Here is a 16,378-nt window from a genome sequence, read left to right as displayed (position 1 = left end):
CCTGGATGAGGAGAATTGTGCTGTGCTTTGACCATACAGTTTCAAATGTGGATATGATAAAGCTCCAGAAGCTCGGGAATCTGTACACCAGTAGATTGACGGTCGAGAAGCGGGACCAGAGAGCCAAAGCTCAACCTCCACAAGCACAACTAGGTGGGTACAGGTGGAACCTCTTTTTTTCCATAACCTTCCCCTTTCCTGCAAAGGTGGCTCATTTTCAATATTCTCTCTTAGTAATAATACACATTGGCAATGTCTTCCCTCATGTTATACATTTCCCCCGCCTTGTGAAAATTCACAAACGCCGCCACCACACACAGGTGGTTCTTCACGTCAATGTTCGTCAGAGGGCTCAAATTCATGACTAGTTCCTGATAAATGTTTCTCATTACTAAGAAACACCTCGTCCAGCTCAACAATAATTCTGGCAGGGGAGACAGATAGGTTTGAGCTGATAACATATCCTTAGAACTGGCAGGACTTTTGAATATGATGCTGTACCTTAAATCACTAAGTGATTGGAGCATATGGGACACTTGATTTCAAGTAAATGGAGCAGCGTGAGGGGGTAAGTGAACATCGTGACACGATGCCCTTAAATATGAGAGACAAGCATATTAGGATAAGTGGCTAGAAAATATCTAACACATTTAAAACTAGAACATGTATAGCAAATCAGCAGTAGCTAAATACCTGTAGTGTGCCCATTACATAACGGCGTGTCTAAGCAAACATCTGCTAATTGTCCTCGACGGACATGCTCTTCTTTGGCGGCTACATTAGAAAAAATTATTCTCCCTGGTCCAACTCCTAGGTGTTGTGCCTGGGCAAGAATGTTTGCTTCTCCATGAGCGGGAAACCGTAACAGCCATACAACTGCCTTCGGCACACGCTTTAAAATCTGACGATGACAAAACCAAATTATTTTCCAATATAAAGTAGGAATGGTAAATTGTATAAGAATATTATATCCATTAGTTTAATATTTCAGGATAACTTTCTTACATTGCACCACATTTGTAGAGTTGAAGGATCAATTTTGTACAACTGGTTGAAATTACAATAGATGACAGCATCATCTGGTAAATTATACTGTTTGCGTGTAGTAATGAGAATATTTTTGGGAGGTTCCTCTCCAGTAGCAGCTTTGTTGTTGATTTGCGTTGTGGCTAAACCATTTTGCACAACTAGTCCATTTATAGTAGCTTGAGCCAAACCAGTTTGAATCATCGACTGCAAGGCAAAAATAAATTTACAAAATTACGACATGAAAGTTACCACTAGTAACTGCATCCTAATGCAAATTAACTAAATTTGTAATATTTAATTGGTTAATATTGTTCAACCTTACATGCATTTACTTTCACAGCCATATATTTTCCAGGACCTAAGGTGAAAGGCAAAGATGATATATATAATTTAAGCAACGTGTAGATCACATGCTACAACCCACACGTGTTGTAAAGCACGAACCTCAATAGGTGCAGTTGTAGGAAGTTGAGCGACTGTAACTGCTACTTCAACAGAATCTTTGGTGGTAGCAGGTTTCACCACCTCTTTGACGGTGAGCACCTCGGCATTTTCAATTACAGTGTTGAGGTCGGTGGTGTTTATTAATGCTATATTGTCCTTGATGCAATCCTTGTTTAATAATTTAGGGTTGTCCTGCAAAGAATAAATAAGAGTTTATACACGCTTAACAAAACTGAGTTTTATTGCAATCAAAGTGATGAAACAAAAGAATGACATTATTAAACTTGCATTATTTAGGGTGATTTATAAAAGGAAACTATTTCTAAGTCAGGGGGTGGTACACTTGTGTGGTTCAATTGCAAAAACCAGTCCAGTTATATCATCTTTTACAGTAGCACCAGCAAAAGGAAGCAAGTAACAAGATTGATATACTATGAAATGTAAAAAAATGAAATAACAAGGTGAAAATAAATGAAAAGGAGGCAAACAGATTCCAGGTGGAGGTCACCAAGACCTTCAATTCTGGGTCCCTAAAGACAAGAGGGGCCAACTCCAGGGCAATCAGCTGATAGATATGCCACAAATGCCTAACATGGACAAACCTAGCCTATAAAGTCTTGGACAAACCTAGCCTATAAAGTAACACCTGCCTGAAAAGCTTAAAACTGGGGAAGGGGCAGAATCTATAATGAAGACTCCCTATGTGTCGTCAGCTGTGCATCTTAAAATAGTTCTAAGATAAGCATGCTGCATAAACGAGGAAATTCCCTTGCATCACAAACATACTTTAGTGATAAAATGTTTAAAGATGATATATACATGTGAAGGCATTCTCTACAAATAATACAAAAATGATCGAAATACAATAGAATCTTCTGAAAACAACATGGCATCACTACGAGGTGCATAATTAGCTACATTATTTAGTAAATTTATCACATATTAAAGAAATGAACATCATAAGCTTATCAAATAAATACAAATTACAAATATGCAACGAGAAACTTACAATAGAGTCAAGAAGAACCCGTTCTGAAAGATGAGGGAACATGTTTTTGTGATCACCAACAAAGAAGGTATCAGGCATATATGCAAGCTTCTCACTGTACTGTGATGCCACTCTTAGAGGAGACGTAATACGATCGGTGATAAGGTAGTCCATGAATGGAGCTCCACTTGTGCCTGGGTACCCCAACCACATCACCTGGGAAAACAAAAAATATTATCTAAATATTACCAGAAGTAATATAATATAATGTAGGGAAAATCTAGCGTTGAAAGTAATGAAACGCAATTTTCAGGGTGAGCCCCTACGGCTCCCTGGAGCTTATCGAGCTAAAGTATGTTATATTAAACCGGGACATTAGCTATGGAGTTCAGACCTACCAGGGACCATGAGCCAGAACCTAGCCCGTTCAGAGAGGTTGCAGGAAGCAATGGTCCAGGAAACACCCCCTCCCCCCAGAGGCCAACGCAAACAAAATAGGACCTTTAAAAACCATCTTGAACCAAAGGGGCTACCACAAACTGAGGAGAGGAATGATAAGAGAGCACCCTGACCAAGGACGAGGACAGTTCAGGCAGCACATGAGCAGGCTGAAGGTGAAACAAAGCCCGAGAAAGTGTACGAAACGGGGCAGATGTTACAGCCACCCATAACACAAGCTGGAGCGGCTCCGCCAGCGCCGCATAATACGTGGTGAAAGTAAGAAGCATCAAAGAACGGTCCCGAAAAACCAAGAAAGGACAAGAAACCCGATGCAAAAGAGAAGACAACCTACGAAAAAAAAGAAAATGGTGAAAAGAAACGCCAGGAAACTTCATACTGTCGCCGAGACGAAGCTCGCAATGAAGCCACCTGATCACCATAGAGATGGTGATACACCCTCATCAAAGATCAGACGCGAAGAGCCGAGGAGAAGGCCGAACCAGCCACGTACCGGACTGGTCCAACCTGCTGAAAGAGGCGGAGCTGCTGGAAAAACCCGGGTTCGGACACCGATCAAGCAGCGTCTGAAAACAAAGCTGGGCCGGCACCAAGGGGCCACGAGGACTACTCTCTTTGGGAAGGACTCCAACTGAGCCAGACCCCGAAGCAACAGCTGGACCGTGGAAGAGGTACAGGTACAGCCTCCACATCACTGCACTAGGCTGTGATGTGGTGGAGGCTGACTCCATACACAGTTTCAAATGTATATATAATAGAGCCCAGTAGGCTCAGGAATCTGTACATCAGCTGACTGCCAGTGGAGAGGTGGGACAAGAGCCAGAGCTCAACCCCCGCAAGCACAATTAGGCGAGTCCAATTAGGTGAGGTAACTCCACCTCGACCTGGCATGCACGCTGCAAACTTAGAGGTCATGCTCGCAGCGTGCGGGAGAGCGTTCGGCGACATCGAAATGTGTATACTCGTTTCAGTTTCTCAACTTAATTCTCGTGCTACATCGTTCGTTTTGGTATCATTGTGTTCACAATAGAAATCCCTACAGGTGTATATGCATATAATGTACAAAAAGCCTGGCGTGACTCCCCACAGCAAAGCCTAAAGTTTCCCGTGAATGAGCACCAATTTGCACACAGCGGCCTAATGTGTATACTCGTTCAGTTTGATAACATCAATATTCGTCTAACGTCTTTCATTTTGGTATCAAATTGTTCGCAATATAAAGGCGCATATTTTAAAACTAGTCTCATAATAATAGAGCAATAACTGGAATTTTAAATATTTTTTAAATTTGGACGCTCATAATCACAAAAATATTTATATCTTTCCAGGGTTCTGACATAAATTTTCATGTTACATCTTTCATTTGGTATCAAATTGAGTGGAATTTAAAAGCGCTCATTTTGAAGTTATCCCAAAGTCGATCGGAAAAAAAAATTAATTTTATACAAATATTTTATTGATGGACTCAAATAATGTCACAAGAAAATTGGCAACACAAAGTGTCACGAGATAGGGTACTGGCGACACATTAAGTGTCACGAGATCGGGCAAGTGTTAAAATAGCAGGGACTCCACTTGCTGATCTCGCACCCTTACTACCACCTAAATAAGATAAGATGAATTATCCTTCAATTCTGTGACTTGGCCTTCCTCTATAAGACAACTGTGTGACTGCACGCACGTGCACAATAAAATCCATGGATTATTTTCAATATCTTTATTGTCTGTATTTTCTTACTGATAATTCACTAAACCAAGACCTTCTACTCACCTGGATTGGTGCAGGACGAAGGGCAAAGATTTCATTCCGAGCTCCTTTTGTGTAACCATTCATTTTCACAAGAATGTGTATTCCATCTTGATTTATGCGATCAGCAGCTTTGCCATTGCAAGGAATTTGCGAGAGATCGATAAAATGTTCAGCTTCTCTATTTATTTTATTCCTAGAAAAAGAAATAAATTTATTAAAATTTCTAATTCCTGGGGATCATGTTTAATAATAAAACTAAGAAAAGCGCTAAACAGCAATTGAGACGACAGTAGACTCCTTACTCCAATTACACATTTGTTCATCGACAATTTCATGAAATGTACTGGGCTAGAGTATTCAACCTGTTTGGTGTACAAACAAACTCATGAACCACACAACTAAATGATCATGTATATATATACCAGGGCCTCAGTGCTGTCATCGAGAGAGGAAATGCCTGCTGCATCCAAGGCACACGCCCTCCCTCTGAGGGCTGCAGGAAGTTTTGAAAATGTAATTGTTGATACAAACATTCATGCACATACAGTACACATACATACATGTACATACATGCAAACATTCTTATGCTTTTCTTGGGTCAAACTTGCCAATTATAAAATCTAATTAGCAGGGCCAGTTCTGATTTTTTACTTATCAAAATTTACATTTTACTAAAAATGTAGCAATGAATATACCACAAACGAAAACTATTTTTAAGATATCCTCAGTAGCTCCCTGATGCAGTGACTCTGTATGGTACCACAGTCATCAAATAATGCTACCAGGGCCCTAGACTTGCGACAACACACACTTGCATACCATGAAAGTTGATGGAGACTACTTTGTGGAAAAAGCTAGTGGACCATCTGGAGCAAAAGAACTTTGTAACACAACATCAACATGGGTTCAGGGATGGCAGGTCATGCCTCACAGGATTAATTTAATTCTATGACCAGGGAACAAAAATCAGGCAAGAGAGGGGTGGGCAGACTACATATTTTTGATTGCCAGAAAACCTTTGACACAGTACCACATAAAAAACTAGTGGCACAAGCTGGAGATGCAGGCGTGAGGTGAAAATGAAGGTACTCCACTAGATAAGGGAGTAATTAAGCAACAGAAGACAGTGAGTCACTGCGAGGGGTTGAAGTATGAGATTGGCGAGATGTCACCAGTCGAGTCCCGCAGGGATCAGTCCTTTGACCTATACTGTTTCTGATATATGTAAATGATCTCCCAGAGTGAATAGACTTGTCCCTCTCATTGTTTGCTGATGATACAACAATTAAGAGGAGGATTAAGACAGAGGAAGATAGTATGAGGCTACAAGATGACCTAGACAAACTGAATGAATGGGCCAACAAATGGCTACTAAAATTCAACCCAAGTAAATGTAAGGTATTGAAACTAGGCGGTGGAAATAGGAGGCCAGATACAGGATACCGAATGGCAGATAAAGCCCTTCATGAAAAGGACAGAGAGAAAGATCTAAGAGTTGATATCACGCCAAACTTGTCTCCTGAAGCCCACATCAAAAGAATAACATCAGCAGATATGCAAGCCTGGCTACCATCAGAACTGCCTTCAGGAACCTGTGTAAAGAATCCTTCATAACCTTGTATACCACACACATAAGACCAATCCTGGAGTATGCATATAAAATATATATATAAAATGCTCAAAATCCCGGCGTAACACCCCGCAGCAAAGGCTAAAGTTACCCCGTGAACGAGTACCAATTTACACACCACAGCCAAATGTATATACTTGTTAAGTTTTCAGTTCAACATCAATTTTGTGTTACGTCTTTCATTTTGGTATCAAATTGGTCACAATATAAAGGTGCGTATTTTAAAACAAGTCCTATAATAATAGATCTATAACTGGAATTTTAACAAATTTTAATTTTGGACGCTCATCATCACAAAATTTAGATCTTTCAAATGTTGACATAAATTTTCGTGTTACATCTTTCATTTTGCTATCAAATTGTTCGCAATCTAAATGCGCGCATTTTAAAACTAGTCCCATAATAATTGCACAAATAGAATTTAACAAATATTTTGAAATTTTGACCAAAAAACATATTTATACTCTTTCAAGTGTTCCGACATAAATTTTGTGTCGCATCTTTCATTTTGGTATCAAATTGTGCGCACTCTAAATGCGCTCATTTTAAAATTATCCCGAAGTCGATCAGATAATAAATGAATTTTATACAAATATTTTTTTATTGGATGCCAGCACAGTCCGATGCTCGGATTCGAGAGAAAAAAAATCGGATGCCAGGGACGTTCGAAGAGTGCGATAGTGTTAAACACATATTCATAGCATAGTATAATTCCAATATCATTAAACATAAAAATGAAAAAAAATAAATAAATAGATTGCAAAATTTTACACGGTATCATTGCAAGTAGGACTAGTACACACACACACTACATCAGGGCATAAATGATAAAATATTTGGAGCAACTAGGTCTACTCATTTTTTAATTATCATTGCTAAACCCCGCCCCCTCACACACAGGGATCTTCTTTGTACCATTATTTACAAATCTAAAGCTTTAAACTGACTTGCAATAGCAATCTCTCAGTAAAAATGTTGGCCTTTGGGAAATTCTCCCCGTAAAAAGTGTCACGAAAATACTTAAAAATAATTACCTAAATGTTGTGGTATCATCTGAACTTACCTAAATGCTGTGCTATCATCTGGACTGAGAGCATAACAGAATATCTCCACCCGAGACCTGTCATGCAAGCCAGGGATGCTCTGCATAAGGTGCGAGGTGGGATGGTTGCCAAAGTCGGACGATACGTAGCCCACTCGAACACGTCCTTCAGGTGTTAACTCGGATGGATACTTGTAGGGTTGCTTGTGTAGCACATTAATCTGTAGAAATATGTATGATTGTCATAAACCTTATTAAGGTCTATCTTTCCGTGACATGAAGGGTACTCTCTAATGAATATTTAATAATGTTCACGAACCTTGAAGACATCTTCCTAAGACGTGCAGACCGATGTTCCTGCGATGGCATGTCATCACTGTTCCCCTTAGGAAATGCGATCAATACTTCTCAAGTTGAACGGGCTGCACCAAACAATTAATTTATTACCTGAATTTTGGTGGCCTGCTTCCTTTCAAGCAATGAACTGAGCAATGGTTTCTTCGCTTAGTTCTTTGGTAGGTGCCATAACAATGTAATACCAACAACACCACTATTAACTATGATAACAGACTGCGAGGTGCCATAGCAAGAAGTGCAAACATAACCACTCGCTATGAATGCCCAGGGCTTAATGAGCCTCCCAGTTGTGTGTCTCCGGGAAGTCGGGAAACCCCCTGACGTCGTGTACTCGGCACTGAATTCTCTCTCCCATATTCCACCCCACACAACTATCATTCTTTTTATGGAATAAATATGCACCGCCTCGAGCAGGGTGGCCCAAACGTTTTTCGAGTACTCTAGATTCAACATTGTAAAGAACAAAAAGATTGAGAAAAGTTCAGATATTTAAAAGTAGGACACGTGGGTGAAATGAACAAATCCACAAGGGCCGTGACGAGGATTCGAACCTGTGTCCAAGAGCATCCCAGACGCTACCTTATCGACTGAGCGATGACATGGTCAAAGAGAGTTGAAACTGAAGTTCTACTGAACTTACTGGATCCTGCAGCCTCTGGATCCTAAGTTCAATAGAACTTCGGTTTCAACTCTTTAGACCATGTCAAAGCTCAGTCGATTAAGGCAGCGTCTGGGATGCTCTCAGACGCAAGTTCGAATCTTCGTCACGGCCCTTATGGATTTGTTTATTTGATGCATCACGTTATTGTGATTTCTGTGTGACATGTGTGAAAGGCTGACATGCAAAGCAAGCAGAGAAGTATGACAAAGTGGGATGCACTGAAAAGAATAGTGGACATTAACTGCACCTACAGTTTAAAAATAAGTAGAATGTCAAAAATTTAAACAAACCAACAACAAACAGCTAGGAGGTGAGACATCACTCCAAACAAACCATTAGTTAATTACAAATACCAGGCTCCTTACAAGCACAGATTTTTATTATAGGGTGTTGAAATGTTATTACTTTAAAAATATCACATTATAGTTATAATAAGGTAAGAAAGTTGTTCACCTGTGGAAAATTTTGGAACAATCATATTTCTGATTTCAACATTAGAGCGCATGAAAAAATTGTGCACGTTTTACACATCTTGCTCGTTAAATGAGACAAGCCAAATCCTCACTCAAGGACAATCAAAGTAATATACAGTATCTACAATCACTACAAAATCTACAGTATCTACAATCACTACAAAAAAAAAAGTAAATCACTAGTTTACCTTTTCCATACAGAGGTTGGCATGCCTATTGGCAATAGCCTTTCGATATTCATGGGACAATGGGTACAGCATTGAATGGTGAGGATGAACGGATGGAAGACGGTTGCGCTCCAACTGCTCACCAACAATGGCAACCAGTTTCTTCATACGAGCATCATAATCGGTCCAATCACACACAATTTGTAGGCAATGGGCAAGATTACAATAAGCATCTGAAAGTCTGGCTTCAGTTTCAGTGCTGTCCGGTACGACTAGAAGAAAAGAACGAAAACAAGAAAGTGAATTATAATTTAGAGACTTCCCTATCTTTAAAATGCAGACAATAAAGAGAAGTATTATTAAAGAAGTAATAAATTGCACCTTTCTGTACAATGACCTAAGTGTAATTACAAGATTAGAGCTATGTTTGTTGTGCCTTCTCAATACTCTCTCATATAACACATTGGACTCGACAGCCTACTAGCTGCTCGGACAAAATAAGTACATGGAGCACCACGTGGCAAATGGAATTTAATGTGCATAAATGCTATGTTGTGGAATAAGAGAACATAGACCCCACACAACCTATGAGGAAAATCATTTAGAGACTTTTGATAAAGAGAGAGATCTAGGGGTGGTTATAGATAGAAAACTATCTCCTGAGGACCACATAAAGAACAGTGTACGAGGAGCCAATGCTACATTTTCTAACTTCAGAATTGCTTTTAAATACATGGATGGAGAAATACTGAAGAAATTGTTCACGACTTTTGCTAGACCAAAGCTGGAATATACAGCGGTTGTATGGTGCTCATATCTTAACACTATCGGTCACCGGACAGGTGCGCGGTCAACTTACGGGTCATGCACCCGACGTGCGGGCGAGTGTGCGGGTAAGCGCACGGTGACACCTAAATGTCAATACTCGTTCCAGCCTTCTCACCTTAATTCTCGTGCTATGTCACTCGTTTTGGTATCATTATGTTCACAATTAAATTCCCTGCAGGTGTATAAATATAATGTCCAAAAGCCTAGTGTGACTCCCAACAGCAAAGCCTAAAGTCGGCAAAAGTTACCCGTGAGCGCACTTAGGTAATTACAAAATCAGTAAAATGTGCATACTCGTTCCGTTTTTCTCACCTTAATTCTTGTGCTACGTCGCTTATTTTGGTATCGTTGTGTTCGCAATTAAATTCCCTACAGATGTGTATGAATATAATGTACAAAAATTTGGAGTGCCTCCCCGCAGAAAAGCCTAAAGTTACCCGTAAACGAGCACCAATTTGTACACTGCAACCTAATGTGTATACTCGTTCAGTTTAATAGCATCAATTTTCGTATTAGGTCTTTCATTTTGGTATCAAATTGTTCGCAATAAAAAGGCGCGTATTTTAAAACTAGTCCCATAATAATAGAGCAATAACTAGAATTTTAACAAATATTTTATTTCTGGAAGCTAATCATCACAAAATTATTTATATATTTCCAGTGTTCTGACATAAATTTTTGTGTTACATCTTTCATTTTGGTATCAAATTGTTCACAACGTAAAGGCGCGCATTTTAAAACTAGTCTCAACCTATTAGCACAATAAATAGAATTTTAACAAATATTTTAAAATTTTGACCAAAAAACCTATTTATAATCATACAAGTGTTCGGACATCAAGTTTCATGTTACATCTTTCATTTTGGTATCAAATTGTGTGCATTCTAAAGGTGCTTATTTTGATACTATCCCGAGGTCGATTGGATAAAAAAATGAATTTTATACAAATATTTTTGTAGTGGATGCAAGTCCGGTCCAAGGTCAGGACTCGGGAGAAAAATAATGGACGCAAGTCCGGTCCAAGGTCAGGACTCGGGAGAAAAATAATGGATGAAAGTCCGGTCCAAGGTCAGGACTCGGGAGAAAAATAATGGACGCAAGTCCGGTCCAAAGTTACCGATAGTGTCAAGAAGCACATCAACAAACTGGAAAAGGTGCAAAGACCAGCCCATCCTCCGAATAGACAGTTCGTTTTAATACTAAATATAATAAGTACAATCCTGACTATCGGCATAGTACATAAACACACTTAATCACCAGCACTGCACCAAAATATTGTGAATATTAGAGTTTACCTAAAAAGCTGTGTAGAAAACCACAACCTAACCTAACCTTGGGAGTGTAGGAGAACAAGCATGTAAATAACATTTATTGCTCCTTAATTACAATTAGTACTTAACATATAGCTATATTGATATTACAATTTTATAAAACTAATAAAATATTATATATATATATATATATATATATATATATATATATATATATATATATATATATATTTTATTTATATATATATATATATATATATATATATATATATATATATATATATATATATATATATATAATATATATATATATATATATATATATATATATATATATATATATATATATATATATATATATATAAATCTTATGCATTCAGAGGAGGGAAGGGGGGGGGATGTCAGCTATAATAGAATGGGGTCGTAGCCCAGGGGTTAAAAGACGTAAAATATATAAATTTTCCAGCTTACTTGTATAGCCTCTGGGATGTTACCAGAGTCTTTGTGGATGGAGGCCAAGTTGGAATGAGCATCAGCGAAGGCCGGGTTGATTTGGATGGCACGTGTGTAACACTGAAGAGCACCTTGAATATCTTGCATTTCCTTAAGTGTGTTGCCCATATTACTGTGAAGAAATACATCAATATATTATGTGCAACAAAATTTATAGGTGGGTCCTTTGTATCTCCTTTGTTCTTGCTACCTGGCAAGTTCCACCCAATTCAATTCACACATGGCTCTTACAAGTCTTACATTAGCATATACTGTATAAGTTTACTGGGTACCAGTGGCCAAAACCTGGCCCACTCTAAAGAGGTGCAATCAGGAAAGAATTGAAGATCACCCTAAACAAGAAAAGGCCACCGGAAAGGCGAGTGAACCAAAAATACAAAGAGCGATTAAAAAAAAAAAAAGCATAGAAAATGGGTCGGTGAAACCCAGAGATTCATAAACGAAGCTGTGGAGAAACGGTTCTCATATTTGTTTCTTCTGTGCACCACCGGGAAACTGTGCACCATCCTCCTCTATCTAACATTCTTAAACCCTCAGTCTTATAGCCATAAAGATGGAAAACTGATGCCATTGAATGAGAAATTGAGGGTCCCAAGGAGCTCCCCCAAAAAAGGCATTTCATTGCATTCAATTCTGGTTATCTAAGAAGGCTCATAATGGTAGCTCCTTTCTGTTATGTCACAATGGAAAAAAACAAAAAGGATCACTCATTAGGAGGCAAAGGGGAGCTGCAGAAAATACCCCCAGGCAGAGGAAGCTAGCGACAATGGTCACACACAAGCCCAGGGCAAACTAACACCTTTGAGGTTCGTCAAAACCACTGAGCCCATATATTTACAAGCAGACAGGCCACAAGGCTGAAGCTCAACTCAGACTTGTGCACAGCCAAAAGTGTAACAGCCTTCCAACAGGAAACAGACAACGGCTCGACGACAGATGACGTCATACTAGTTTGCTCATTTTTGTTTGGGAAGTTCTGTCCACTCGTTCGGCTTTTGGTTGCAATTTTCACCAGAATAGGGGTTTGTTTTGGGATACCTACCATTCTGGGGTGCCTAACCCGGTCGATGGCAGACATTCCCCCTTGCCTCTAGAGGGGGGCCAGGTTCTGACTCGTGGTCCATAAGAACTCCATACACATGACTGATGCCAAAGTCTGACATTAGCGTATCAGCCTAGTAAGCTCGGGGAGCCGTAGGGGCTCTCCCCAGAAAAGGGTGTCAGTTTACAGGAGCCTTGAGGAAGCCGATGCGAACCCCGTGTAGCCGTGGAACTTTTAAATCTTGCGTGGCACTCGCACCAATAGCTGTGGTGCGTAATTCCGTTACTGTTATCCACCACAGCTATTGACATGTTGCGCAGTTTGAGGATCTGAAGCACAAGATGTGAGATGAGAGGCCAAATGCCACACGTTAATTAAAAAAGTTGAAGAAAGATGTTCGGTGTTGGAATTAAATCAAAATCTTTATTCACTACCAAAGTAGATTTTAAATCTGCAAGGCATAACAATAAATGAGGCCTAACAAAGACAAAAATCCCCATTACTTTTTCATCAATAGCAGTCTGGCTAGATAACCAAGTCCCAAGCTCTATCGAGACATCGGGACAGCTTGAGAAAATATCACAATGGAAACCATACACAAGACGCATTCAAATCACAGTCTAGAAAATAAAGGCAACATAAAAGATTTGTGAATAATCATGTCAGAAGATCTTACTTTCAAAGAACACAATAAGTAACTATTACAACTGCATGAAAAATGAGAGGCTGGATAACAAGATCCTATCAAACAAGAGATGCAAAACCAATAATGGGAATTTTCATGTGTTTTCTAGGGTGGAATATTGTTGCACTTTAACAGCCTCATTCAAAATTACTATCTGAATCTATTAAATAAATTACAGTACCTAAATTATTGGGAACATTTAAGATTCCTCAATTATTCTCTTAAGTGCAGGCAAGAGATATACATAATACAGTAATTTACACTTGGACATATCAGCGGGACTGGTTCCAAATCCGGATCCTTATGAGGCATGGTAGAAGTTCAAAATAACCCCATTGAAAAGCAGAAGTGCAAAAGGTACACTAAGAGAGAATTCCATTCTTATCAAGGCCCAAGACTTTTAAACACTCTTCCTCTAAACATAAGGGACACAACTAGTCGACCTTTCAAGGTCTTTATCGTATTTGATAATCATCTCCATAGGGGGTGTTGAGACCAGGCTGCGAGCAGCTTCATCCAACAACCTGGTTGACCAGACGACCAACCGGGAGGCCTGGTCTGAGACCGGGCTGCAGGCTGTTGATATCCGGAAGCTACAAAAGGTAATCACAAGGTAGGTAGGATACATGATCAAGTGAGCTATGATTCATACATCAGACTAAGCAGTGGGGTCTAACAGCTTGGATGACAAGACCATTAAGTGGAGGCCTTGTCAAAGACCACGCTGGGTGACGTTGGTCCTTGCAATCAACACAAGGTAAACAGTAGGCAAGATGAGAAGCTCTAGAAAAAAAGGACATTCAACCCTATCAGAGATGATCAGTTTGAGAATCCACGGCCAATGACAGAGTGAAATCACAAAATATATATATATAAGAGTGAATTGAGGAAAATCTTATTCATGGACTCTGTAAATACAAGCCTTAACACTTGCCTGTAAGCATCAGCAAAAGTTGGCTGGATACGAATGGCTTCCTTGTAATGCATGAGGGCTTCATTAAGTTTGCCCTGCTGCTGAAGAATGGAAGCCAGGTTGGAGTGTGCTGCTGCAAACTCTGGAAACACCTCCAGAGCCTTAAGGTAGAGGCGCGTAGCATCCTCAGTGTGGCCCTGCAAAAATAGCAAACTGGTTACAATATATCTATTTCAAACATTGCTTGGTTTTCTCATTCAAACCACTAGAAGAACTAGGTATCTTGACCGTGTTCCGGCACCGTGTTGTTCCAAAACCAGTGTTCTAATAGCTCTTTATTATCCTAATTAAACTAAACTAAATAAAACCAAAAAATATACTGTAATATGATACACATCTGCTATTTGAGAAATTATTCATGTTATTAGCACAACAACTCCAGAGCGAGTGGACGAGTCTAATCCGTGTGCACACCACCCAGCACGAGCACAGCCGTAGCCAGCACGAGCACAGAAGCAGCTGAAGCCAACACAGCAGCAGCGAACACCAGCAAACCTGATGCAAACATCTAAGAACATAGTGTGTGTGGAGTGTACAGTTAGAACATGTGTTCAATTTAAGTACATAGTGTTAAAGTTTTAAGAATAAATTAAGGTTTGCAGTAATTTTAGTGTACAATAGTTTTCATAAACTGTCTCAAATTACAGCACAGTACGCATTTCCTGTACAGTACTTACAACTCCATGAGAATTCAAGATGGACAACAATAACAACAATAAGGTAAATAAAAACTGAAACAGTATTTTTAGTAGAGTAGCAATATATAAGTACAGTGTATAATATGACAATGCATTTTTATTGTTTACAAGAAAACAAAAGAAGACTGACACAAACGCCTCCTGAAGGTCGTCACCTGCAACGAATTCAACCCTGCAAAGCAACGGGGTTGATCCCAAATAGTGCGTTGAATGGAGGTTGTTCTATACCAGAGCCCTGCATTTAATGACTTAGGTACAGCCCCATAAAGGCTGTCAAATCCAGTTGATACTTATTATTAAGTATAAACATTGTGAGTGAGAGTTTAACATTGGGTTGTGTGTTCCCCTCCTCCCCTGATGCAACAAAGAATATAGGTGCCAACAGGCGCAGCGTTCACTGGTTTAGGTTAGTAGTAGGGTTGACACCTTAGCGGCGCCATCGGTTTTTAGGGAATGGCCCTGCAGAGTTCTTAAAGGTTTCTTATGGGGATATTGGAGGCAAAGGCGCTGCTGTGTCCCACCAGTTTGAACGAACTTTTAGAATGGCGCCGCAAAGTTCTTAAAGAGTTCTAATGTGAGAGAGTCGAAACAAAAGGGCCCGATTTGGACTTAAAGATTTCTTATAGAGGAAATTAAAAAATATATCAGAATTCAGTTTTATAAAAATATTTTCAGAGTTCATATAAACATAGTTTAAGAAATTGTTATAGAAAAACTCATGGACAAAGTCCGCTCCGGTGTTTTTGAAAATAAACTCGTCAAAAAGGTCAAAATGATATTTTAAACTGTAGGCTTTAAAGTATATTCTTATATAGAAAATATAACATATAATATAAAAATTATTAATTTATGCCACCATGAAGGAAGACATTCAAAATAAACTAGTCAAAACAAACCACAGTCGACTGCTTCCAAGACTTTCACACTCGAAAACAGCCAAAGAACTCCCCCAAACTAAGCGAACAAATGATAGAAAATGTTACATAATTAGCGCCTGCTCATTCGCCCCACCCACCCCTTCCCCTGTTTAAGGGAAGGGGTGCGTGTTAAATACTTGAACACGCAGTTTAACCACTGCACTGCCCAAAGCACCTTTAGGCACTCTGAGAGGTGCTATTTTTCTAACCTTTTTTAATGTTTTCATTACTCTGTTTTAAAATGGAAACAGTTGAGTTTGGAAACATTTTGATATTAACTTTACTTGAACATTTATAAAAACAACAAAAATATGTCCTTGACAATTGCACCAAATCATTTTTGCAGAAACCATGTGCACGGTGAAGTGGTTAAGGGTTAAAATAAGTCCCATATTATTCGAACAATAAGTTGAATTTTTTACAAATTCTTAAATGAATGACACCATTTGCG

General features: G+C 39.2%; 1 protein-coding gene across 1 annotated transcript in view; it reads right to left on the bottom strand.

Annotated features, from left to right (window-relative positions):
- Positions 1-606: 606 nt before the first annotated feature.
- Positions 607-16,378, bottom strand: part of LOC123774029 (O-linked N-acetylglucosamine (GlcNAc) transferase sxc) — a 52,565-nt gene continuing 36,793 nt past the window's right edge. Inside the window, 10 exon segments of the mRNA XM_069318804.1 lie at positions 607-901; positions 1,006-1,233; positions 1,474-1,665; positions 2,483-2,677; positions 4,692-4,863; positions 7,364-7,563; positions 9,022-9,236; positions 9,239-9,272; positions 11,571-11,724; positions 14,274-14,449. Coding sequence (XP_069174905.1) covers positions 686-901; positions 1,006-1,233; positions 1,474-1,665; positions 2,483-2,677; positions 4,692-4,863; positions 7,364-7,563; positions 9,022-9,236; positions 9,239-9,272; positions 11,571-11,724; positions 14,274-14,449 — 1,782 coding nt within the window. The 3' untranslated portion in view covers positions 607-685.

Source organism: Procambarus clarkii, chromosome 91, assembly GCF_040958095.1.
Source record: "Procambarus clarkii isolate CNS0578487 chromosome 91, FALCON_Pclarkii_2.0, whole genome shotgun sequence".
Taxonomy (NCBI): Eukaryota; Metazoa; Arthropoda; class Malacostraca; order Decapoda; family Cambaridae; genus Procambarus; species Procambarus clarkii.
The sequence above is the reverse complement of the archived record's forward strand: the minus strand, read 5'-3'. Positions and strand labels throughout refer to the sequence as shown.